Source organism: Fundulus heteroclitus, unplaced genomic scaffold, assembly GCF_011125445.2.
Source record: "Fundulus heteroclitus isolate FHET01 unplaced genomic scaffold, MU-UCD_Fhet_4.1 scaffold_845, whole genome shotgun sequence".
Taxonomy (NCBI): domain Eukaryota; kingdom Metazoa; phylum Chordata; class Actinopteri; order Cyprinodontiformes; family Fundulidae; genus Fundulus; species Fundulus heteroclitus.
This window is the reverse complement of record NW_023397302.1, coordinates 956-28843: the sequence shown is the minus strand read 5'-3', so window position 1 is coordinate 28843 and position 27888 is coordinate 956. Positions and strand designations below refer to the sequence as shown.

At 40.6% G+C, this 27888-nt stretch overlaps 1 protein-coding gene and 1 long non-coding RNA gene across 2 annotated transcripts; one reads left to right on the top strand and one right to left on the bottom strand.

The window, feature by feature from the left end:
* Positions 1-119: 119 nt before the first annotated feature.
* Positions 120-27888, top strand: LOC118556378 (myocyte-specific enhancer factor 2D homolog; the record flags this gene model as incomplete). Its single annotated transcript, XM_036134532.1, is given in 5 exon segments — positions 120-488; positions 8565-8768; positions 21097-21234; positions 23945-24161; positions 27876-27888. Coding segments are annotated over 5 exon segments (626 nt in total), but the record flags the coding sequence as incomplete, so codon positions are not given.
* LOC118562263 lies at positions 1914-4402 on the bottom strand. Its single transcript, XR_004930549.1, has 3 exons — positions 4092-4402; positions 3812-3949; positions 1914-2438 (listed from the first exon to the last, which is right to left on the bottom strand). It is a non-coding gene; the product is annotated as an uncharacterized LOC118562263 (long non-coding RNA).

Sequence of the window (27888 nt, the reverse complement as noted above, 5' to 3'; positions counted from 1 at the left end):
TTGTTCACATGCTGTTTCAACTGAGCATTAGCTCTTTGTTTTTAACATTATAGCACCCAATAATCTGATAAAATGCTGTTTAATGAATACATATTTTGTTTCTTTTCCTTATGCAGGAGAGGAGTGACATCCTCCGTGCCGCAGCAGCTGCACACATCAGTCCCCGCTGAATAAAAGATGAACTGAGGACCCCCCTCCACTGCTCCGCGTCCCATATCGTTGCAGCGCCTGCTCTTCATCGCCGCTGCCCTCTCGGTGCAGGAGTTAACCGCGTTGCCTCATCCCACCTGGACACAGAAATGCACGTGCACGCATGTCCTCGAAATGCATGACCGTGTTTGAGTGTGTTTCTGCTTCACTTCCATACTCATCTTCAGAGAGCCACTTTTCCGCTTGACTCACCGCAACGTTTGTGTTCACGACTACAAAGCATAATGGGGAGGAAAAAGATTCAGATCCAGAGGATCACTGACGAAAGGAACAAGCAGGTGAGTCGTTGCTATGAAACAGACGGTTTTATGTTCGTTTCTGTTTTGTTTGTTTGATTAATGTGCTAAAAAGGACAAAAAGAAAATTGTCGTTTTATGATTCACCAAAAGTGTTAAAAGCATAATTATCCTAAAACATTTGACACATCGTCTGTCATTGGGATACCTGAATTAATTCAGCTCCAATCAACCCAAATCCCTCCAATCCCAGCTCACCTCTCATCTCTTCCACTTTGCGCTTTCAGTTTATTTTGCAAATCCGTGCTGACAACTTGCACTGAAAAAAACGACTCATAAGATTTACTTAAAAAATATATTGTAAGTATTTGCACTCAAATTATTTAAGTAAAATTTAATGCTGCAATTTTAAGTAACGCTCACTTGCCAGTATCAAGTAAATTTTACTTTCCATTATACATAACAGTTGTGAAGATATTAAGTAACATTTACTTAATTACATCCAAGTTGTAAGTTAGATTTATTAAAAAAAATAAGTAAAGTGAACTTGCATTTTACTCAAAATTTTAAGTAAATTTTATATTCCTGTAGAATTTGCTGTTATGAAGTAATTAAGTAGATTTTATTATTTTCTTGTGCTTGACATTTACTTTGCTTCATTATGTTAATATTACTCACTAATATTAGGTAATCATTGCCAGTTTTATTTTGATAAATGTTACCAAATAAATTGAACCAATAGTCTATACAATAAACAGTTTATTTCTCAATTTTAAACAGTTTAACAAAGATGGCAAATACATTATTGTTTTAAATTGCAATCTGTCATGGGTCAGCAAGAAATTTGACAGTCTAACTGGAATAGTACTATTTAAATATGTAATAAAAGAAAAAAGTACAATCCTCTAAAACTGAGCATCAAGATTCATTACAGAAATATACTCGTATGTCACATCAAGAATGTTTAACTTAAACAAACATGCTTAAAATAACTTCTGGTCGAGGGTCAGAACAGAAACAACCACTTACACTTTGAGCAGTGGAGTATAGATTATGTACATAATTATGTACATGTACATTAAAAGTGCACATTAATGACAAGGCGATCTTCCACTAACACTAAATGGAACCCACTGCTAATTATTGGCATTTGATGCCACATTTTCCTCCTCTAAGATGGCAAAGTCATAAATGCATGTAGGAAAGCAACTTAAACTTCAAGGTGTTTACTTTTGGGGACAGTTTAAATCCATCCAAATTTTTGGAAGACTTCAAAAGTGTAGTGCAAAGTGGGTGGGTATCACTAATCTCTATTCACTGGAGTGCTGATTTGCCTGAAAAACTGAAGTCACTGGCCGCCATCTTGCTCCTCCCTACTCTCACAGAATCCCACAGGATTTGGTTGCAACAACAAGCAGTTTTCTGGCTGAGTGAAAACGTTTCACAGGTAATTCTAGTCAGTGGATGTACTAAAACTATTAAGTACTGAGAAAGTCATGTGCTGAAATATATTGCATGTTATATATACGTGTGCGTGTATATAAATAACATGCAATATATTTCAGCACATGACTTCCGCAGTACTTAATAGTTTTAGTACATAACATAAAAGTATATGGCATTTGACATTTTAAATGTTTTAAGCCTCCCCTGAACATGAGAAAATCCTCGTTATTTAATGCTGTAGAGCACATATTCCCAAGTTACTGGGGGAAAATAAAGAGTACCAATATGGCGGCTGGTGGCTTCACAGAGATGTGTACTAACAACGGCGAATCAGCAATCCAGTGAATAAATAGAGATCAGTGAAGGGTATGCCAAGTTCAGGGCATATTTCAGTCCCAGGAGGAGCGAGCAGGCTTTTGCAGTACTGTTGAATGCTGCCAAAATCTCCAGGCCTTCAAGGATGGAGACATCAACTGGATCCTCATCAGCACCGTGGAGAACATGTATTTTCAGGATATGTTTATTGACGTCACTCCAGCTGTCCTCCTGCATGTAATGCACAACAACAAAAAAGAATGTTTATTCTTTTATTCGAGAAACAAATAAAAAAGCTGCATGAATAAAGTGACTTCTTTATCAGGGAAGAAAGAACACAAGAATACATCTGTTTGACTACTTTCTTCTTAATTTGAACGTTTAATGGGACATTGTGTAAAGGAGATAACATCTCCTGTTATCTATTAAAATCAAACATCCATCCCTCCTCTAACCCACTTAGTCCCTCATGCGGTTACACCCTGGACAGGTCGCCAGTCTGTCGCAGGGCAACACAGAGACAAACAACCATTCACGCACACACTCACACCTAAGGACAATTTAGAGAAGCCAGTTAACCTAATAGTCATGGTTTTAGGACTGTGGGAGGAAGGGTTGGATTTGAACCCAGAACCTTCTTGCTGCAAGGCACCAGCGCTAACCACCGCTAACCACCACACCACTGTGAAGCCCTTTAAAATCAAATAGTTAAAAAGTATTTTTTTATTAATCACTAAGTACACCTATCAACAGACTGAAGTGTTCTAATAAGCTCTGAATAATGATTTATACTGTATATATATGGATATACATGGAAAGCTCTGTGCTGGCTGCCATATCGTGTCGCCATGTTTATACGTTCAGTAATGATGTGTTACACTGATGCTGCATTTATGTGCAGCTGGGCCGATGGCTGTCAGTAACAAACCAGGTGTCATTTTAGTCACAGCAGTCGAAAGAAGGCTGGTAAACCTGAATCAGGAAAACAATACAACATTGCCATGTTTTGCCTTGTGCTGACGGACCACTTCTTTGCATAGAGGCTTGTTTATGCCGCTACATGCAGCGGCTGTTGTCCATCTGCTGTCTGCTAGGCCTGTACAATAATTCAATAACGATATACATCAATCTATAGACATATGTCGATGATGGAGAAAAAAAAGGGTCAATTAAAGTTCAATAGAAAAACAATTTTCCCCCCTTTTGCATTTTAGACATGTGGGTTAATATTAATTCATTACATACTAACAAATCACAGCGCAGGCCCAGGAACCGAGCTTTGCCACCTTCAAAGAGTTCAAAGAGAATGCGTACTTTTTTCTTTTTTAAAAACTTGCAGTTTTGGTAAAAAGGTGGTTGAATAAAAGGTTCAGTCTGTGTTTGTGTGTTTTTATCTAAAAATAGGTTGCTATGCAACAAAATTAAATGGCCAGGGCTTCTTTTTAAATATCTGTTTTGAATTTGTTAATAGTTATCGATATCAATCAATATGATTTCTATTATATCAAAATACAACCGCAACGGTAGATGTCAGTAATTCCTACACAATGTCCCTTTAGTCCGCCATAAAAATTTATTTTTAAATGATTAAAATTATGCCATACCAAGCAGTCTTCAATAAGTTTCTCCTCCTTCTCCCCGAGGTACAGTATAAGGCTGCGAATAACGGTTCCTCCTCTACCTCCTCTCCCTAGACCTCAAGTCCAACCGTCTACAAAGTCCACTGGCTCCTCCAAAGGACACTAAAAAAGAACAGACACAATTTGTGGTATTAAAACAATGTTCAAAAATATTCAGCCACAATTTTAATATTACATTTTGATAGATGAGTAAGGGCAAATATAAGACAATATTCTATCATGCATACATTATTTTCCCACCTACCTGAATAATGAGGATAATGTTTTTATGTGATTTGCTTCCTGTTGATAAATAGAAAAATATTTTAATAAGACACTGCCATGCAGTGTGCAGTACTGTCAGTCACTTTAATGCATTGGCAGGCATGCATATTGACAGGCATATTTACAGTAATAACAGAAATGTACAGAAAATATATTCAATTTATTATGAGTATTGATGGGTGGCACGAGGGGGTAGCGGTGGGCTTCGCACAGCACGACGCAGCGATGCTACTATGGAGTTATTTTGTGCCTTTGACTTGAACATGCACAAACCAATCAGAGCACGCAGTGAGAGGGGGGGGGGAGGGGGGAGTAATTGAAGAAAAAAAAGGAAAAAGAAATAAACAGTTGAATATTTAGCCTAGTAAATTTAGGCTAAAATATTCAACTGTTTATGCTTTTTCTTCAATCCCACCGTTATGTTTAGTCATTTCTGCCAAAAGCTGCAGCATTTTGATTTTAACCATCCGATTGCAGTATTTGCAAGCCATACTCTGATTAGATGGAAAAAACTGTGACTGGCTTGTCGAGTGGACAGTTTTCTAAGTGGCAAGCGGAGAGACCCCCCCCCCCCCCCCCCCCCCCGCGAGTCGGTCCGGGCAAAAGTTAACGTCTTCCTCCCCCCGCCAAAGTTAACGTCTTCCACCCCCCCGCTAGTCGGTCCGGGCAAAAGTTAACGTCTCGCGCCCCCCGCCCCGTCCGCGCCAAACTTAACGTCTCTCCCCCCCCCCCCCCCCCCCCCCCCCCCCCCCCCCCCCCCCGCCAAAGTTAACGTCTCCCCCCCCCCCCCGCTAGTCGGTCCGGGCAAAAGTTAACGTCTCGCGCCCCCCGCCCCCCCCCCCCCCCCCCCCCGCGAGTCAGTCCGGGCAAAAGTTAACGTCTCGCGCCCCCCCCCCCCCCCCCCCCCCCCCCCCCCGCGAGTCGGTCCGCGCAAAACTTAACGTCTCTCTCCCCCCCCACCCCCCCCTCGCGAGTCGGTCCGGGCAAAAGTTAACGTCTCGTCTCGCTCCCAGTCGAATTAAGCTAACGCTAGCTACTTCTATGTTGCCGCCAAAAGTTTTACAAAGAACAGAAACATGTTCTACGTCAGTTAATAAACTTATGAACAGTGACATATTTCACTTGAAACTACACGCAAACTTAGCTGTTATCACAAATTTAAAGCAGAGTAATAATAACTTACCTGATGAATGACTGTCGTCGGGACCACCTCTTGCTCTGTGTGTGATCCTGTAACGTCTGGACTCGGAGCAGAAGCGGTCCTGCTGTGAGCTACAGTGCGCATGCGCTTGCGACCGTTTCGAAACGCAACATTTTTTGAGTAAAGTTTATGCAGTATTTGTAGGTTTATGTTCATACTACTATTAAGCATTTAAATAGTTTAAGGAAATCTAAGTAAAACTTACTCTTTCTCCAAAATTCATGTATTACTTAAAAAAAAGGTTTAATTTTACTTCAGAAATTCTAGTTCTTACAGAAACTTAAAAATACAAAGTAGAAATTAAGACGAATACTGTAATAGAGTTTACTACACCAAAAAGTCAGTTTTTTCAGTGTGTGTGTCTTCTTGTTTTTTGTGGGGTTGTGGAAAGATTTTTCTGCACTTCAAAAAGGGAACGAAAAATAAGTAAAACTCTCTTGAAATGAGTGCATTTGTCCTTGATTTGAGCAGGTAAATAGGATTTTCTGCCAATGGAATGAGTATTTTCACCCCTAAAATGAGATAATTAGATATACTACACCTGAAATAAGATGATGGAGATGAATTGTTCCTATTTTAAGTGAACAAATCTTATTCCATTGGCAGATCATCTTATTTTCCTGCTCAAATCAAGGATAAATACACTAACTTCAAGAAAACTTTACTTATTATTTGTTCAGTTTTTGCAGTGTGGGCCACGGTTTTGAATATCAGGAGGTTTAACCAAAATGTTTAGAACAAACTAAATAAATCCATCATGGATATGTTGGCTAACATGCTAGAGCTGTAGCAAAATTTGTGTTGTTGTCTGGTATTCTTTCCACAAGCTGAATATCTATCTATCTATCTCTCTATCTATCTATCTCTATCTATCTATCTATCTATCTATCTATCTATCTATCTATCTATCTATCTATCTATCTATCTATCTATCTATCTATCTATCTATCAGCATATATTTGTACACATATACTAACCATAATTAGAGTTTGAAATGAATTTCAATATCATGGAATTTTCATATGAATTTTATTTTGAAAAATCAACACAATCCGCTCCTTCCTGTTTGGCTGCGAAGCTGGTTAGCGTCTAGCCCAAGGTGCTCTGGCAGTGGTCTCAGGAGGGAAGAGACAGTCCAGTATTGGCCATTTAGCATCTTTTGTTGCTATATTTCGAAACTTTTCCGAGCCCACAGGCGACTTTTTTTTTAAAAAGCGAAAAGCAACAAATCCATGACAACCCCACCCACCCAGAAAATGAAAACAAGAAATATCCTGTTGACCTCAGACATTCTGGGGATATCACATGTTTATCTGCAGCAGATGCCAGCTGCTGAGAATAGATTTTAGTTTGGAACCGACTTAATATGAGTCGTTTATAGACTTCTCACCAGTATCAGTGTGAATGTTTCACACTAATATTGTGCTAGTTGTGCAGAAGCAACGAGTTTACTTAGTATCTTACTAATAGAGGCATTGTGGAGCCTTAGTTTGTGCAGAGTATCATACAGTAACAATATGATTTAGGTAGGCTTATATTTTCTGCAGTAAAGTAAAGGTTTCCTTGGTCCAAATTCTTCTAAGTTCTTGTTTTACCTTAATTTATCTGCTCTGGAAGAGATGTGCCACCTTGTTTCACACTGGTGGATCCACCACTTTAGTTTTTTTTTTTATTCTTTTTAGAATAGATGAAAAGTTAAATTATATTTTCATCAGACTAATAAATATTTTTATTTGTTCCTGTACCATTTTTAAAATGCAGTCCTCCTTTCCTCATATGGGCCGTCAGAACGTCTGCAGACAGGCCAGTTTTGTTAAACACAGCATTTGATTGTTGCTCTTTATTTTGATGCGGTGTTGCAGCCAGAATCTTCCCAATAGTTTGTTTTCTCACATAGTTTGAGGAGGAGACTCTTAATTTATTTCACGCTTATTCACAAACCATCCCTGAGCACCACACAGAAATAACTTTTGCATAACACTAAACAGTGAAAACCCAGTTTTTATTGAACTTAACTGAATTACTTTGGAAGAGGTCATATTGGAGTGGCAATTTTTTACCTTTAATCAAATTAACATTTATTAATTGTCTTAAATGTTTAAGATCCAGAACATTTATTGTTTGGAATTTCAGATTCTGTCCGTCTTTGTAAATGTTTTGTCTGCAGAAAAAAACAAAGTTAAACTTTTTAGCAATCTATACCCTGCATGCTGCAATCTCGTTGTTTTAAATTATTGATCAATACACAATCATTCACTCTCATTAATTAGGACCATATGAAAATAAAATACATTGTATTGTCTAAATCTGGACATATAGGGTTATATTGTAGGTGGCTAAAACGTGAAGAAAATAATATTTTAAAAAGTTATCTGCTCCAAAAGTTATTCACATGTAAAAGAAAACACAAAATCAAGCAGCATTTTTCATATACAGTGACATGATTTGTTACCAAGTTAAGCTTTATTAGTTTAAATGAGTAAAATCAGCAGGTTGTAACGTTTATATACTTTCTAAAAAAAAAAAGTTATACTTTTTTTTTTTATTATTTGATACTAAAGAATTAAAGGGAAATATATGTTTAATTATGATTGAAAAGTAGTTTCATAGTTTTGTATCGATCGCTCCTTTTATTTTTAAAATTCAGAAGAATGAAAATACACAGAGTAGAGTTTTATTTCTGTGGTTTTGTGACTGTTGTTACTTTATCATGCTGGTCATTTCATCCATTTGCCAATTTGTACTTTTGCCAAAATAAAAAATGCAGGAAAAAAACAACAATGGCAGCTTAAACCTACAATGGGAGTAGTTTGTACCTGCTCTGATAACCAGGATTTAAAATAGTTTACATAATCCACTCATGGACTACTGGAGGAGAATGTGGTCATGTGTCTCCAGTTAGCAATGTCCACCTGCAAGGACCGCTTCAAGCTCTTTTGTTTTGTTTTTTTTCTTCAAACTGAAGGACCAAATTGAGGATAAGCCCCCATCAGTCCTCATAATTGGTCAAAAAAATCATTGATTATCAAGAGAAATTTAAAATGTTGTGCTATGGTTGTGTTTGTCTTAAATCTGTTGGTGACATAAGTATCTTAGTGATTCCTTTTCTCTGTTTAACGATGTGAGCGATTTCAAAATGGCGGCACGTCTAACCAGGTGTTTGAAAACTGGTCGACCTGCTGTTGGCTTCTAATTGTCGGCCTCCGCTCTGTTGTCCCCCACTAAAAACCTCTTTGCTCCGTTGTGTTTCAGGTCACGTTTACAAAGCGAAAGTTCGGCCTGATGAAGAAAGCCTACGAGCTGAGTGTGTTGTGCGACTGCGAGATAGCGCTCATCATCTTCAACCACGCCAACAAGCTGTTCCAGTATGCCAGCACCGACATGGACAAGGTCCTGCTCAAATACACGGAGTACAACGAGCCGCACGAGAGCCGGACCAACGCAGATATCATCGAGGTAAGTTCGTCTTACCTGCCTCCACCTGAGGGGTGACATTTTTAATGTAGCAAATTTGAGCAATTTTAGCCTAGCGAGATAGCAACAAGACGACACGTGCCGCATGTCTGTTAGATTTAAAAAAAAAATCATCTAGAAAATAAAAAAAGACTCTGCTCCAATTCATCAGTCAGTGGTCAAAACTTTTATTTGAAGTGCAACAAAACTCTTAAACAGAAACGGCTGAGGCACTACATGGTATTTATTAAAATTAGTGATGCACGATATTAGAAATTTCAACCGCTGTCGATAACCGATATTTTTCTGCTTTTCATTGCCGATACCGATTCCGATAAATTCATATTCAATATAGTTTTTGCATAATCTGCACCTTGTGCTATGAAAAACTAATTATTTAGCAGCTGTGGCTTATTTATAACAGCAAACAAAACGTTTTGGCTCTTCAAATGTTTATTTTTTTTTATACCATCACACAAAAAAGTTGTAATTTGCTTTTAATAACAAAAGACGCAAATCAATTTAGAATACAATGAGCATCCCTTAAAAATTACTGAACAAATCTATGGCTTAACTGCAAAGTGCTATGCCATAAGCTGGTTGAATATGCTTATTATCATTATTAATTATAATTTGGTATTATAATTTAAATAATAAATCATTCAACTCAAAATTTCGCTATAACAAATATAGTTCAAATGGTGGTGATGTTAGCTATAAGCTTATAAGTATTTATACCACTAATGCATTAGTTAACTTTCTGTTATGAACTCATTTATGCTGGAATAAATGATCAGGTCGGACTGTTAACCGACCAGGTTTATCCAGCAGGCTGTGAGAACCCCAATGTAACTGCAATTAGAGTTTAAATCCTTATTCCTTATCACCATCCAATGATATTGTCTCTGTATTAATGTCAGATGTTAACTCCAAAGGAGGTTAGCTCTGATTTCTGAATACCCAGGCAACTGTGAATTGGACTGAACACAAAACAATGTCTATTCCGCAGTGGTTGGTTTTATTGAACCAAAAGCAATTCCCTGTTACAGTAATTCTCTGATTCAAACAACTTTGGAATTCTTACTCATTACTAAACTAAAACATGCAAAATATATATGTGGAAATAAAGAACAAAACAAAAATAAACAATGGATTAAAATGAGCGGTTAGCAGATCTTAACTTAACTCAAAGTTGTTTAACACCGCCCTCGAAACATCGGCATTTCACGTATCAGCATTGACAGACAGAACAGCTTCGGGAATCTCACTGGACGCTTTGATGTCTTACACAAAGCTAGTTCAGCTAAGCTACCTACAGTCCAGATACACGTGACCCTCCCAAGATGGCTGCTACGATGACGTATGAGGGGAGGTCCTAATAACGTAACCACGCTTACGCTGATGGGACAATGCCTCGTTTCGAGAGGGGGGGGCTAACTAGGAGTTTAAAGCAAAGCCCGCGACTTGAGCTCGGACAAAGAAATTAAACTGATAAGGAGCGAAAAGAGAGAGAGAGGGGAAGCAGGGAAGAAGATGAAAAGAGATAAATCGGTAACCCACGGCGGGGTTCTTGATGGATCACAAATCAACACAGCAAATCAATTGTAAAATGCATGCACGTACAAAGAAAATGTTCAGCAAAATAATTCCAACTTCGTCGTGGAATAAAAGCATTAACCAACACCTACAAAGTTCTACGCCTGCCCAGGCACTTCTAAACACCCTGTTGGTGAGACAGAAATGAAAGGGGAAAAACCCCGTTACTTTGAGTTGCCTCGGGGCTGGTCCGGAACGCTCCGAGTGTGGCTTTCTGGACGCGCTTCGACGAGCGCAGTTGTCCACAGGCTGCAGCGGGACGGGGAAGAAGCTGCTTCGTTTCTTCCTCCGGGTTCAACAGTCGCTTTGTTGGCCAGACAAAAGCGGGGTCCTCTTCGATCACTGGGAGATGCGGCGTCTCTCAGTCTTTTGATCAGAGGGAATTTAAAAGTACTTATTTAAGTCGACCTCCTGTTATAAAGCAGGGAATAACCGTTGCGTCGAAAAATCTCGGTCCAGCGAGCAATCGAACGCGTGGGAATCAGCTGTGCGTGTCTTCTCGGGTTGGCTAAAAGCCAGGGAAGAAGGAAGCTCATCGTGTGTGATCGGCTTTTATAGCCATCACCATAGCAACTTTATCTTGATCGGCGGCCATTTTGCCGTGTTGCGTGATGGGAGTTGGTGGCCATTTTGACCACATTGCATCATGGGTAACGCAGTCCGTTACGTCCCGAATTGATGCCGTTTCCTTGATCGGCGGCCATTTTGCCGTGTTGCGTGATGGGAGTTGGTGGCCATTTTGACCACATGAGTTGGTGGCCATTTTGACCACATTGCATCATGGGTAACGTAGTCCGTTACCGCTTTCTGTCACGTCTGAACTGGCACAACATACCCCCCTTTAGCTTTGAAGAGTGGGATGCTGGTCACAGTCTTTAAAGCTACAACCAAGTCCATTCTGGCGTGACGAAAATCCATTGTGCATGAGTGGAACAACCTAATAGTCTTTCTAGTAGTCCATTGGGATTCATGCAGTTCAGTTCATCATCCAAGAGGAGGAAAACAAAGCATTCATTGTGCCTGGGTCAGTGACCTAGCCTGGGCAGGACTAAGCTATAGCTAGTCATTTCTATTGGCTAATAAGGCAACAATAAAGTAATAAAAAAAAAAGAAAAAGAAATGCAAACTTCACAATCACCATTGTCAATACATTCATTGGTCATCAGGTTTGAACTTTGAACCAAAGAAAGGAGAGAGGGAAAAAGGGAAAGGAAAGAGACAGCGGTTCGTAGTCTATTAAGCTTATGGCCTTCAAGGAGCTGGTGCTACGAACCTGGGAGCGACAAAGGTGAGGGCGTCAATCCTGGTTTGCAACTGTTTGATCTGCTTGTATGCTGCATACGCCATCGCGGTAGTGATGGCCCATCCAAATACAAGGAGAACCACAATAATGGTCATAATGTGAGTGTCGGTCGGCTCTGTAGCTCTGGGGAAGCGAAGCAGAGGGGCCGAGCTCAACTCTGATGGAGTGAGACTGAATTTAATCAGCTGGGTGCCTGCAAGTAAAAGCTGTCTTTCAATGCCGACATCAATGCTGAAATTGTATCCCTTAAAGACATCTATTATTTCACTCTCTGAGTCATATTTATCAACGTCAAGGTGATGCAGAACCATGTTTCCAACGTGGACTGGAGCACCTTGAGGTGGGGAACAGAAAATGGTTTGGTTGGGCAGTTTTAGTCTAGTAACTGTGTCATGCTGCTCGTAGGATAACAGGGCTTCTGCCTCTGGGGTGCTAACGAGCCAGCGGTTACCTGCCCGCTCAATTTTGGTTTCCACACCTGCATCTTTAAGGGTCATTCTAGCCTGACAGTTTTGTTCAGGAGATTCATTAGACCACACAGGTAATTGGTAACGTCTCTGATAAATGGGTTGCTTGGGCATACCCAGTGGATGTCTTTGGTTTTGGTACACAAATCCAAATTAGTGACTAAATAAAGTTTGGGGTCAGCATCATGATAGGCCAATATTGAGGGAGTTTGTAGGTGTACGTGGGTCTCACCTTGCCAAAAACCGACATTCAATACTGATTCAAAACCTATACACATTAGCTCTTTCAATGATGGGAAGGTTTAGCATAAATCCTATCTCCAAGTTGTCAGGATTAACAAATATTGGAATTGCACTACCTAGGCTGTACGCCAGGTGTATTTGTGGTGGTTGCAGTGTTTCACCAGAGGCAGATTTGAGAACCTTTTCGACCAAATCTATTGGTACCAGGTACAGAGGAATCCGTCCTTCAGCAAGGCTATTTATGGATGAGCTAACCTCTCGAGTGAGGTCCTGCATTAAATCTCTAACAACCTGAGTATACATCATGTCATTCTTTACCACTTCTGTGAGCGTTTCCAAAGCAATGCATGGTGTTATGGCTGAGTGTGAAATTATAGACGTGAAGTTATGTATGGACACTTGCTTTATTTAGTGCATGTTTAAAGTGTCCTGATTGAACATGCACTTGTCCTATTTAATGCTATGCATTGTTCTCTTCGGCGGGGCGGAGTTAGGCTCCCTTCCCTGCGAGGAGAGTTTGGTGGACGATTTAATTTGGTTCGCATGAACCCATTTGTACTCTGGACTTTGCACGCTGGCTTCTAGGTTCTTTCGAGGCCACGCGAAAGTCGTTCGGAGACGGTCTTTTAAGTCAGTGACGCACTGGTGTGCCGTGTAGACGGTTGTCACACTGACGTCTTCGGGCTGGTAGATGAGATTCAGGGGAAGTGTCCTTTGCCTTCCTGTCATCATCTGGAAAAGTGTCACCCCTGTGGAGCATGGTGAGGTAGAGCGGACTAGCATTAGGACCAGGGGAAGCTTTGTATCCCGGTCCCTGTCATGGCTGCTGGCATGTTCCTTTGACATGCTGACCACGGTGCAGTTCATTCGCTCCACCTGTCCGGATGACTGTGGGCGGTAGGTGATGTGGAATTTAACTTCCACGCCCAACATGTTGAAAAGCACGGTCATAATGTTTGACGTTCCTCTGTCCGAGTCGATGGACAGGGGAAGGCCCCACCGGCTGAAAACGTGATTTAGCAGCAGGGCTGCTGTGGTGACAGCGGTGTCATTCGGTGCCGGCAGACATTCGACCCATTCTGTGAAACTGCCTGTTATTGTCAAAAGATATCTGTTACCTCTTGACGATTTGGGGACTGGACCGATCCAGTCAGTCTGCAAATGTGACCACGGAAATGTAACCCCCCTTTGCTGAAGCAGGGCTCGGTCTAGTGGCCGTGTGGGTTGTAACTGGCTGCAGGTTAAGCAGCCTTGTACATACTCCTGGGTGTCCTGGGCCGTTAAGGGCCGGGACGCCACCTGTTGGAGAGTTTTCAGATTAGCTTTGCAGCTTCTGTGTTCTCCTACTGGTGAGTCATGGATGTGTGTCAGTGGGATCCCAAGTTCGTTTGAATCTTTGGGCTGAATGGGCTGAAACTCATAAAACAGCTCCTTAAGTGCTGTTTCCTCTGTTTCAGTGGTCAGTGCATCAGCTTTTTCCAGCTGTTGCATGATTTCTGTTTCGAAGCCAGGGCAGGGCTCAGTGGGTGAGTCCCAATTCTCTGGTTGATTTGGTGCTGGTTCTGTTGGGTTGGTTGCTATCGCATACACCAACAGATTTCCTTCAGCTTCAAGCGTTGCACCACAAATGGATCCAGCAGGCCGAGCTTCATGTCGCCTGATTTGGATCATGCTGGAAGGAAAGGTAAACACGGTGTCTGGAGAGTCCTGTCTGCCAGTCAAGAATAAGGGCAGGTCTCCGATGACGGGAATGCTCAGCTCAAAGTCGTGGAAAGAGCTTTCGATGAGCACCCCAGGTTTCTTCGCCACCACTTGGATCGGCATGCGAGTTGGATTCTCCACTAAAAGGTAAGCTGAGCGGTTGTTCAGCTCAAGCAGGGGTGTGTCAGAGGATTTGGAAATCGGCTCTGTGGAAGGCAGAAATGGTGCTAAAAGTTCTTTGGGCTCCTCAGAGCATGTCACCTGGTTGATAGGGACGGACAGTCCACTTCCAGAAGTGAGGGGCTTGGGAGTCCCCACTTGGGCCCAAAGATGACCATGATAGCAGTCAATGAGTGGGGCTAACCTGTTCAACAGGTCCTGACCCACAAGAAAAGGTTCTGTGTCCAAAGTACATATGTAGATGGGGTGCACCAGGGTCATGTCACGGAAAGTGATGTCTAACCACGCCCGTTTGGTGATGCATGACTGATCCTGAGTGTAGCTGGTGATGCCCACGTCACAGGTCTCCACCTGGAACGGTTTCCCAAGAGACACCATAGCTCTGGTCACCTCATCAAACAAATCTGAGCACATTAGACTGATCTCGGAACCCGTGTCTAAAAGAGCATTTGCAGTTACACATCCTCCGATAACTGTCGAGCAGTATAAGCGGTGTGCATTTTCATGATGGTTTAGCTCACCTAGAAACCTTAGAAAAGGGGCTTTCTGATCACCTGCTGATGGGATCTTAGAAGGTTGTTGGTGATTTTTCGGTTGGTCCCCCCCCTTAATCAGATAAACTCTGTTAGAAGGGGAAGCCTGCTCCACGCCTAGTCATGCTGGCTGGGGTTTTGGGCCTGGCTTACCTGGAGGGTCGGCAGGATTGGGTGATGGCTGGGACGGCTGCGGCGCGATCTGATGCACTGTTTCGGCTAGCAACCTGCGAAAAGTCTCCTCTATCTCCTTTCTCATTGACTCCTCCATGCGCAGGTTCCAGCCTTTGTTGTCATGTGTGCTTTTCGGCTTTCCTGGCCTGTCAGCTTGCTTACCGTATCGAGCTGGATCCGGCCTGTGCCATTTTTGAAACCTCTCACCTTCCATGCTGCCATGCTGACCTCTCCTATCCTGGGAAGCTTTCTTCTGCGGCGGCTCAAAACCATGTTGCTTCTTAGGGCCAAATCTAGTTTTAGGTTTGAAGGGAGGCATCTCATGTCCCTCCAGACCTAAACTCTTTTCTGGTTCGGCTTGAATCTGCAGAACCCTTTTATCACTATCGGCTCCTTTGTTGGGCCGGACACGTGTTTCCCATGCCACCTGCGCGTATTTCCTGATTTCCTGCATGGTAAGTTTCTTGGTTCTACAATGCATGGTAACCTCATAACGCACGCCTTCATGAAGATTATGGAGGAACAAAGATTTGAAAGTGTGGTCTTCCTCCAAGCCGGGAGCATTTCGTTCCTGAAAGTAAGCAGCCCGCAAGCGACGGTAGTACTCTTTTGGTGCTTCAGTTCTCTTTTGCTGAATTGCAAAAGCTCCAAGAGTGGCCGAAGCTGGGTCTGTAAACGCCGAATATTCTTCTCTTAAAGCCTGACAAAGAGCTGAATAACGGTCACGTGTAGCTGGAGGGAGGCTTTCTATGAAAACATGGACACTTCTGGACGTGGTTTTCCAGATAAGCTTCAACTTTTCTCGAGCTGAGGGGCTATATAAGTCTAGCAGACAGCGCTCTACCTCTCTGAGATAGTCATCAATGGTGGATTCTGTATTGCTAGGATCAAAACGCTCTATGTCTCGGGCCAGGGACTCAAGTTGACGCATCCGCAGTCCCTGTTCAGGGATCGGAGCTGGTCCATCTGAGTCCTCTCCTGACGACTCTTGCCTGTGGTAACCACGGTGGGAGGGAGGCTCCAGTTCTGACCACCTACCTGGCATCAGCGGCCGTTCGTGGGACGCAGGGGGACCATCCCTGTCATGAACTCTTGTCTGTGGACGCAGTTCAGAGGAGTGGGGTTCACCTGTGTCCCAGGAACGGTGCTCTCGTCGCCCTGGTGGGGGGAAAAGATCATAGCGAGCCGTGTCAGGGGTCAGGTGGGAAGCAGGTGTTTTCCCATGATTTACATCATGTGGATCAGTCCTGATTGCCACCGTAAGTTGTTTAGGCATTTCTTTCTGTATCACACTGCTATATCTGTCCTGACCTTCGCTTACCCTTCGCTCAGAAGGTGTCTGAGGGCCCAGTTCCTCCAATGTCCTCCAGGTGTGATCTCCATGTTTTCCTTTGGAGTTCTCACACTCAGATCCTTCTGTCTGCAAGCTAATGCGATCCTCCTCTCGCTCCTCTGTGAGATGACAGCTGCCCTGAACATTTCTCTGTTCTAGCTCCCTGATTCTTTCCTCAGCTGCGATCCGCATCTCAACCTCTCTGTTACGCAGATCGGTCTCTAGCGTTAACCTTCGGTGGTATAACGCAGTTAATTCACCCAAAACATCTGCTACCAATCTATGTTTAGGTTTGCTCTGGACCTCCTCCACCAATTCCTGAATTCTCCTCTCACAGTCCTTTATGTTAAACTGATTCAGACGGGTTTGTTCGTCCGGTGTCATTTTAAGCAGTGAGCTAATGACATCCTGGACCTCCATTCCAATGGAATGGTTTGGACCTTCAGCTCCTTTGACTGAAGAACCGCTACTATCCATTCTTTGTCAGCTATGGATAACAACACAACAAGTAACAACACTGTAGTTTAGCTCAGCGCTAAACGACAGACAACAAATAACAACGCTGTATTTTAGCTTAGCACTAAGCAACAACGCATACACTTTAATTTAGCTCAGCGCTAAACAACAAACTGCTAACAACAACTGTTAAGTGGCTTCACTTTAACTGTTAACAGCAAACACGCACTATGACTCACTTTACCGCGGGAAGTGGATTCAAATATGTGCGTTTAATTAGGCTGCGCAAGGGAAAATCAACCCTGCGACTTACAACTCCTTTGTTTTAGGAACGGTTAATATGCTTGTTTAACTTTGAGAATATTAACTTTGAGTGACATGGACCACTAACCTTTCGGCCAGTAATTAAGTGATAAAGCTGTGGCTTTGTTTGTGATGTAAGTTATTTAAGAACAGGTGCTCTACACATGTGTGGAAAATAGCAAAGTGTTTTGGAGCTTCAGAGGTGGCAAAGAATGACAGTTAAAAACCGCTAAATTGCAACCTTAGTTTCAAAATCACAGCTCAATTTTGACCACTTATGATGAGCAGAAGGGGGATAAGGGAGGAAAGAGAAAAAAAAATGAATAAAATAAAATAAAAAAAGACAAAGGGGCGTAACCGTAAGGTAAGTTTAAAGAAACTGACTTTCAAAACTGTCCCTCCGGGACACTGAGCGATCTAAGCTGTCTTTAAAACCGTGACTGCAACTACCTATCCTGGCCACCAGATGGAGGCAAGGTCTCTCTTTTCAAAGCAGAACACGACACAGACTCTGATTGACAAGTAGCAGACGCTGGCTGCTGTGTATTTCAATCTAGCTGACTTCCAGTCCAGAAATCAATATTCAAACCCCAGGTTAACAACCTCAAACCACCACAAACACGTATATATTTAGTAATGATACCTCCTTAATCAATTATGACTGAATAGTCCTTTTGGCAAGGTGAGCAGTCAAAATGCTGGAATATGGATTGTGTTCATTCAATTCATAAGTTGCTGGTTATTCGATTTAGTCTAAAGGAACGCCAATAAGTAGACTCCAGCCCACACCGGGAAAAGCCAATTTATGCTATGCCATAAGCTGGTTGAATATGCTTATTATCATTATTAATTATAATTTGGTATTATAATTTAAATAATAAATCATTCAACTCAAAATTTCGCTATAACAAATATAGTTCAAATGGTGGTGATGTTAGCTATAAGCTTATAAGTATTTATACCACTAATGCATTAGTTAACTTTCTGTTATGAACTCATTTATGCTGGAATAAATGATCAGGTCGGACTGTTAACCGACCAGGTTTATCCAGCAGGCTGTGAGAACCCCAATGTAACTGCAATTAGAGTTTAAATCCTTATTCCTTATCACCATCCAATGATATTGTCTCTGTATTAATGTCAGATGTTAACTCCAAAGGAGGTTAGCTCTGATTTCTGAATACCCAGGCAACTGTGAATTGGACTGAACACAAAACAATGTCTATTCCGCAGTGGTTGGTTTTATTGAACCAAAAGCAATTCCCTGTTACAGTAATTCTCTGATTCAAACAACTTTGGAATTCTTACTCATTACTAAACTAAAACATGCAAAATATATATGTGGAAATAAAGAACAAAACAAAAATAAACAATGGATTAAAATGAGCGGTTAGCAGATCTTAACTTAACTCAAAGTTGTTTAACACCGCCCTCGAAACATCGGCATTTCACGTATCAGCATTGACAGACAGAACAGCTTCGGGAATCTCACTGGACGCTTTGATGTCTTACACAAAGCTAGTTCAGCTAAGCTACCTACAGTCCAGATACACGTGACCCTCCCAAGATGGCTGCTACGATGACGTATGAGGGGAGGTCCTAATAACGTAACCACGCTTACGCTGATGGGACAATGCCTCGTTTCGAGAGGGGGGGGCTAACTAGGAGTTTAAAGCAAAGCCCGCGACTTGAGCTCGGACAAAGAAATTAAACTGATAAGGAGCGAAAAGAGAGAGAGAGGGGAAGCAGGGAAGAAGATGAAAAGAGATAAATCGGTAACCCACGGCGGGGTTCTTGATGGATCACAAATCAACACAGCAAATCAATTGTAAAATGCATGCACGTACAAAGAAAATGTTCAGCAAAATAATTCCAACTTCGTCGTGGAATAAAAGCATTAACCAACACCTACAAAGTTCTACGCCTGCCCAGGCACTTCTAAACACCCTGTTGGTGAGACAGAAATGAAAGGGGAAAAACCCCGTTACTTTGAGTTGCCTCGGGGCTGGTCCGGAACGCTCCGAGTGTGGCTTTCTGGACGCGCTTCGACGAGCGCAGTTGTCCACAGGCTGCAGCGGGACGGGGAAGAAGCTGCTTCGTTTCTTCCTCCGGGTTCAACAGTCGCTTTGTTGGCCAGACAAAAGCGGGGTCCTCTTCGATCACTGGGAGATGCGGCGTCTCTCAGTCTTTTGATCAGAGGGAATTTAAAAGTACTTATTTAAGTCGACCTCCTGTTATAAAGCAGGGAATAACCGTTGCGTCGAAAAATCTCGGTCCAGCGAGCAATCGAACGCGTGGGAATCAGCTGTGCGTGTCTTCTCGGGTTGGCTAAAAGCCAGGGAAGAAGGAAGCTCATCGTGTGTGATCGGCTTTTATAGCCATCACCATAGCAACCTTATCTTGATCGGCGGCCATTTTGCCGTGTTGCGTGATGGGAGTTGGTGGCCATTTTGACCACATTGCATCATGGGTAACGCAGTCCGTTACGTCCCGAATTGATGCCGTTTCCTTGATCGGCGGCCATTTTGCCGTGTTGCGTGATGGGAGTTGGTGGCCATTTTGACCACATGAGTTGGTGGCCATTTTGACCACATTGCATCATGGGTAACGTAGTCCGTTACCGCTTTCTGTCATGTCTGAACTGGCACAACAAAAGGCATTTGTGAAGTCAAAAAATAATAACAACAGCAAAGGTCAAAGAAAAAAAGTGAAACTTCTTAAAAAAATGTTCAGAAGGCTATCAGCAAAGGTATTTCTGGAGTCAAGTCAAATAATTTTCGAACATGAAATTATCTGTACTAACATATGCATATAAAAATTCAATAAAGTCAATAAAAGTGCATTCTCAAAAATGAAGTGCCATGATGACAATTTTTCAGGTGAGCTATTAGATTTGTTGTGTTAAAACCCAAATCCTTCTTTCCTCCTCTCGAAATTCTTGCTGAACAGGTTTTGCAAACTGCAATGCTGTTGTCATCTTCTAATACCCAGTTTGTTTATTTATAGTCAGGCAATAATGGAGCCAAGCCTGGGTCCTGTTAGTAAGGGACACAAAATCCACAGGTCTTGTCCACTGAGCAATATTATACACTGGAGTGCTAATCACTGTCTGTTTGAACGAGTCGCTTTGAAGCCACCAGCCGCCATATTGGTACTCCCTATTTCCCCCAGTAACTAGGGAATATGTGCGCTACAGCATCGAATAACGAGGATTTTCTCATGTTCAGGGGGGGCTTAAAACTTTTAAAATGTCAAATGCCATATAGTTTTATGTTATGTTCTACAAATATCAAGTACTGAGAAAGTCATGTGCTGAAATATTTTGCATTTTATTCATTTAAATATATATGTTTAACATTTATAAATATATAAATAACAATATACAAAAACATATATTTACATATGTGTATACATATATATACATATTTACATATACACATACTTATATATACACATATATATATTAATATGAATAACATGTAAAATATTTCAGCACCTAATATCCTAGTAGTTGATAGTGTTAGTACATCCACTGACTGTAGAATTATCTGTGAAACGTTTTCACACAGCCAGAAAATTGCTTGTTGTTGCAACCAAATCCTACGGGATTCTGTGAGAGTAGGGAGTAGCAAGATGGCGGCCAGTGACTTCAGTTTTTTCGGCAAAATCAGCACTCCAGTGTATTATATAGCTCAGTGGTCTTGTCCCGCTTTGGGGCTACTCTGCCTGAATAAAATTCCACCACATTTAATTAATTTATCGGCTATTTTTATCGGAAGAATTTACTTATCGGGCCCATATAAAATTCCACCATATCGGCCGATATTTTATCGGCCGATATATATCGTGCATCCCTAATTAAAATATTTCAGGTTTTATTAACTTTATTATGGTCAGGTTTGGTTTGTTTATAGCACAGAGAATTATAACCCAGACCCCATTTGGGACATTCACATTTGCTAAAATGTATTTCTGAACACTCTGTGCTTAACTTAAGCTACACAGGTTCATTGAGTGTTTGCTTCTCTGATCTGATTTCTAGACTTTGAGAAAGAAAGGTTTCAACGGCTGCGACAGTCCCGAGCCGGACGGCGAAGACTCCATCGACCAAAGTCCTCTGAATGACGACAAGTTCCGTAAAACCACAGAGGACCTGGATGTCCTCTTCAAACGCTACGGAGTAAGTGCCTTAAACAAGATGAATAATTTCTAATCACTCTTCTCATTTGTGAGTGAAGACTTTTGTCTTTTTTTTGTTTGTTTGTTTTGCTGCGCTACAATAAGTGGGCATTACTTTTTAAGCTTTAGTTTTAATATCCAGAAAAATGGCCAGTATTTTTTGTCAATCTACTCTCGTGAACTGGTCTTTTTGTTCCTAAGGCCAACTTTAAACAGTAAACTTGGTTAAATTTATAAATTCAGAGCTTGCTCTCTTGCAACCTGCACTTATGGACCGTCCTGGAAATCACTTAAATGTTAGAACACACGGTTTCTTTCGAGTAAGATTTTTCAGCTTTTGATGGTATTTATTGGATATTTTTTTAAATAAATAAGTGTGTAATACAAAAATAGATATAAAAGTAGAAATTATAAATATGAATACCGACTTATCACACGTGAAGGTGATTTATGTTGTTACATAGGGAGACCTGGTTAAACAAGGGAAGAGGTTGTGCTTTTTGTTTTTAAGATATTATGACAGTTTTTTCACCTTTTTTATTTGGGCTGGACAATTAATCGCATTTGCACCATAATCACAATCCAAAAGATGCATTTTCCAAATCGCAGAGGTCTTAAATTTTGGGCTAAGTAACAATTAATGGATAAGACGAGTCCTTCAGGTGTCGGTAATATTTTTTAAGGTGGTTTACCTCCACATGGAAGGGAAGAGAGTGGCAACAGTGAGATAATCTAATTTTATTATTTGTTTTAGAGTTTATATAATCCATACTTTTTACCAGAAACTTTCAGGAATCTCACCACAGCAATAAGTACTGGTAAAACTGTTTAATACATAGAGTTGTTTGTTGGTTTTACTTTATGTTCAACAAGGATTGATGTCCAACTCAACAAGCTTCTCTTGAATAATAATATTCTGATTAATAAAAACAGTTCAATTTCTTGTTTTAAATAGTCCCTGTTTACAAAGATGTTTATCTACAGGCCATTTTTATTGCTTGGGGTTAATAAAGAGAAAAGTAAAAATTAAATCGCTGAAATATATCGCAACTTTGATTTTTGGCAAAATCATACCGCCCTAGTTTTTATTAACTCAATGTTTTATGTTTAATAGTTGTTGTTTTTTTACTCGTTAATCAGTAATGTAAAATTGCATATGACACTTTGTCTCCAATCGATGCCATAATTAATCATGACAGGTCAATATTCAACCATATCAATGTAAAAATCTATCTATTCTAGCTTTACACGGTGAGGAAAACTGGCTGTTTCCATTATACCAAGGTTTTCAGCAGCTAAGGGTTTAAATCTGACAAGATTTTCTTCCATCACTTTCTTGTGGTTTAAATGGCTTAGATGAGATACCAGAGAAGGTGACAGAGTCTAGCGTACTGGCACATACGGTAATGCTGTGGTTGCTCGGTCCGCTGGCTGAAGGAAGACAACTACACTCTCCCCTGGCTTCCAAGAAAGATGAGGAAAGACATCGGTTTGGAAACATTTCCAGTCACAAGGCAGCCGGAAAGTCATTCTGTGGAAATTGAATAAGTCATTGAAGCTAAATAAAAAAAGAATACCACAGAAATAACTCTACAGCTGTTATACAGATAATGATCAGCTATACAGGACTGTCTCAGAAAATTAGAATATTGTGATAAAGTTCTTTATTTTCTGTAATGCAATTAAAAAACATGAAATGTCATACATTCTGGATTCATTACAAATCAACTGAATATTGCAAGCCTTTTATTGTTTTTATATCGCTGATTATGGCGTACAGCTGAAGAAAACTCAAAAATCCTATTTCAAAATATTAGAATATTTCCTCAGACCAAATAAAAAAAAAATTATAACAGCAAAGCAAAATCAAACATTTGAAAATGTCCATTAATGCACTCAGTACTTGGTTGGGAATCCTTTTGCACAGATTACTGCATCAATGCGGCGTGGCATGGAGGCAATCAGCCTGTGGCATTGCTGAGGTGTTATGGATGCCCAGGATGCTTCAATAGCGGCCTTTAGCTCATTTGCATTGTTGGGTCTGGTGTCTTTCAGCTTCTTCTTCACAATACCCCACAAATTCTCTATGGGGTTCAGGTCAGGGGAATTGGCAGGCCAATCAAGGACAGTAATGCCATGGTCACTACACCAGTTACTGTGAGAATCTTATGTCGTCTCTTAACCACTACCATACTTGTGATTTAGTTTACTGAACCAAGCTGAGTGTTTTTCAAGGCTCAGGAAACCCTGCAGTGTTTCGAGTTAATTAGACGATTCAAGTGATTAGTTGAATAGCCTACTAGTATACTTTTTCACGATATTCTAATATTTTGAGATAGGATATTTGGGTTTCTTAAGCTGTAAGCCATAATCAGCGATATTAAAAATAAAAGGCTTGCGATATTTCAGTTGATTTGTAATGAATCCAGAATGTATGACATTTCATGTTTTTTAATTGCATTACAGAAAATAAAGAACTTTATCACAATATTCTAATTTTCTGAGACAGTCCTGTATTATGTCAGTAGCAGTATCAAATGTTTAAATTAACACTTTTTCAACTGTTACACAGTGATATTATATTTGTATAAAGTTATTGTACAATGATAATCACAGAGCAGCTAAATGTAGTTGAAAAGTGATGCCTTATACCATCTTATGTATTCCAGCTTGTCGTAGGTTGAGGACTAACTCAAAATCTTATCCTGCAGCAGACCTCTGCTGCGCCCCAGACCTTCTCCATGCCGGTCACCGTCCAGGCGTCCAATCAGAGCACACTGCAGTTCAGCAATCCTGGCAGCGCGCTGGTAACTACCTCCTATGTCACGTCGTCGCCGCTCACGGATACCCACCTGCTGTCGCCACAGCAACCGGCTCCCCAGAGGAATACAGTGTCTCCGGGGTTGCCGCAGCGACCAGCGAGTGCAGGTGAGCATGCAGAGAGACGCCGGCACAAGACGACGCAGCAGATGAGCCACAGAGCAGGGACTTTATTTTTTTTACTTTAGCTGAAAGGTTGCACTGGTAATAAGCCTTAATCACCGCTGGTAGGTGATCCCACACTGTGGTAAAACTCATACCCTTATGCATCGATGCGCTCCAATTAACTCCAATTAGCGAGATTTTGTCTGCCACTAGACTGGCGACCTGTCCAGGGTGCCAGTCTGCCTCTCGCCTATTGACAGCTGGAGATAGGCACCAGCACCCCTACGATCCCACAAGGGATAGACGTGTTAGAAAAATGCATTGGATAGATGGATAGCGACATTTTGTTTTAACCTTGGTAATTCAGCTTGCATGGAAGCAACAAATTTCAATCTCTGTTTCTGGATTTAGTCCAAATCCATATAGTCTATTCAATATTCACTACGGTTGTTGGTTCCCAACCAAGTGAAAGAAAAGCTGCCACCCGCTGCTGTTATGTCTTCAGCATAGCTTCTGCAAGCTTAAACATGCAAGTGAAACCCGAAATAATTAAATTACGTAGTTAAAGGCAAGGCAAGGCAAATTTATTTATATAGCACAATTCAGTACAAGACAATACAAAGTGCTTTACATGATTAAGATATAGCAAAATAATAAAATGTAGATAGAAAATAGAATAAAATCAAGTAGGGATAGAATGTAGTAACAACAAAGAACATTAAAAACTGTAAAACTGTTTAACTAGAACAGTCAAAGGCAATTTTAAACAGATGTGTTTTTAATCTTGATTTAAAAGAACTCAGGCTTTCAGCACTTTTACAGTTTTCTGGAAGTTTGTTCCAGATAAGTGGAGCATAGGAACTAAATGCTGCTTCTCCTTGTTTGGTTCTGGTTCTAGGTATGCAGAATTAAAGAATCCAAACCTCTGTCATTAATCAGTGTGAGATTCAAGACCATTCAGTCATCATGATTGTGGTCATTTTGTATCCTTGTAAATCAGATTAAAAACAGACAGGGTTCAGTTTGGCAGGGGTTTTGAAATTCCTTGGATTAAAAATGTAAAACATTGACTTAAGTTTTGGAATTAAATTCTTTTAAAGCTTTGATGTTTCATCTAATGAACTGTGTCCTGTTTTTTTTTTTAATCCAAAAGATTTTTTTTTGTCTGTTTCATGGAAAAATCTTAATCTTAAAGTTTTGGCCAGACATCTTAACTGTACTGTGTTTAAACTACTCTTTATTTTATACTTTGTATGCCCTTCCCAAAGTGAAAAAAATATCATTTAACTTCATCCTAAATGTACTTTTTAAGTGCTCAGGGACATCCTTTAAGAAATAATTTTTTGGTTAATTCTTATGCTGTGAATTAAATAATATTTTCCGTCTCTATATCATGAATTTAAACCGTTTAGCCCATTGCAAACGTTGGCCACCGTCCCTGTCCTGAAGCAAAGGGCAAATCTGTCTCCACTCAGTGTGAGAGTCTGTTCTGTGTTGTCGCTGTGTCGTTGTCAGCTTGCTTCTTGTCCTATGTTTCTGTGTGGGCGTGTTGTGATGAAACACACAGTTGGTCACCGGAGGGGAGGAGAAACAAGTGAAATTAAAACTAACTTACTTTGGAAATAACTTACCCTGTTACTACTGTAGCGATCAGTGCTTCCCGGCGACTTTTAACCCATTTACGTGCCTCAAAGGAAGCTGCTATTTTTAATTTTTTTCTGAGCTACAACCTAGGTGTTAAGGAACGCTCTTCATTTATCGGGGACTTTTTAATGTCGTGTGACTTTTTGTCCCTGCTAATGCACATAAACAGGAACTTTAATGTCCTGGAACTTCCTGATTTTTAAAGATCTGTATTTTCTTTGTCTCCATGACAAATCGTACAGTTTTGCAAGCACTCCTTTTAGTAAAAGAGCCTCCGAGTAGGGCTCAGGGATGCAGTAGGAGAACAAGATTGGGCCGCAAGCAAGGCAGAGGTGTGACACGGTTCCTTTTGAATATTTAACGATAAATGCATATTCAAATACTGCAGTGCCATATGCACCACTGTCCTATGAAGAATGTGCAAACGCCTAATAAAACAGGGAATAAACTCACCCGCCACCAGTAATCGTCACACGGAGAAAGGAAGTTTAGTGAGAGGCAATAAGATCATTACAATCATTTATCAAATGGACACTTGTGATTCATAATTTCCCACAATTCTTAAGGGAGTTGTATGTTTAGTTTGTAACGTGTTAGGGCTGGACAATAATTCAATAACGATATATATCCATCAATAGACGTATATCGATGATAGAAAAAAAGGTCAATAAAAAGTTCAATAGAATAAAAGATTTCCTTCCTTTTGCACTCTAAGCCATGCAGGTTAATATTACAGTCATTACGTCCTCCCAACCAATCAGAACGCAGACCCAGGAACGCTCCATCAACAAGCTCCGCCCCCTTCAAAGAGTTCAGAGAGCACCTATTCTTTTTTTAAAACTTGTAGCTTCGGTTAAAAGTTGTATAATTAAAGGGTTGAATGTGAATTCAGTGTTTGTGTGTTCTATATCTAAAACGAGGTCGCTAAGCAACAGCATAAAATGGTCAGGGCTGCACTTAAAATGTATGTTTTGAATTGTTTGATAATTATCGATATCGATCAATATGATTTTATTTTATCGATATGTTTCTTTTTCCTATATCGTCCAGCCCTATAATGTGTGGTTTATGGCAAGCTTAGAAATTGAATGTAATTTGTTGTTAATAAGGTTAATTTCAATTAGTTATTTTAGTTTTGCATTGAAACCGATTGTGTCATACAAGCTGAATTGTTCATTTGAAACTGTATGGTGATACTTACCAAAACTATTCAATGCAAAAACAAATTGTGATTATGTTTTTTGTCCATATTGAATCAGCTCTAGTTTTATTTCTTAAGCTTTTTTAAATGTAGGTGACGTCTCAAACAAAAGCAATCAGAGAGGTTGCAGTAAAACCGGTCAGATAATGATGACAGCGATTACAACTGCCTGCACCTTATATTGGTGGATTTCACGGTTAGCACTATTAAAAGCAGCCCTCTTAATGTGCATATCCTGGAGAACGTAGAACCTGACCTCACCTCTGAGGTCTCCCAAAGGCTGCCAGCATTTTCAAGTCCAGCATGTTCCACAATGGAAAGCTTAAAAGTATAAAAAATACGCAATTTTGCTGTACTCTGTTAAACAAAGTTGTTATCTGTTTGAGTCTGCTCTGTCACTGTATAAATCAAAAAAATGTTTTCCTTTAAATGACTTCCTGCAGCAGCTGATTTCTAGGTGCATCTTTGACTAAAAACAGCAAAACCTCCATTTTATTACTTTGTAGTTTATATTCTGGTTATTCAAAACCTGTAAAAGCCCTCATTTGGAGCCCATAAGAAGCTAGAATATTCTTTATCATCATAATCCCTTTGTCAATACACACATTGCACACATGATCAGGAAACTAGAGATTGAAATTACTATGAATGCAACTCTTAAGTTATGCTGTCTTTAATGTAAACATGAAAGGATCAAACCTTAAAAAGCTTTTGTAGGATTGCATTTGGCATCTAAATTCACCTAAGCTTGATCCCATTGTTTAAACTTGGAAAATAAACTTATGTTGCACTTTTAATTTTGGGTTTCTTTCAGTCACAAAGTCAAAATTGCATTGCGTTGCATAGATTATATGTTATTTCTTCTTGAATAGGGGCTCTTCTTGG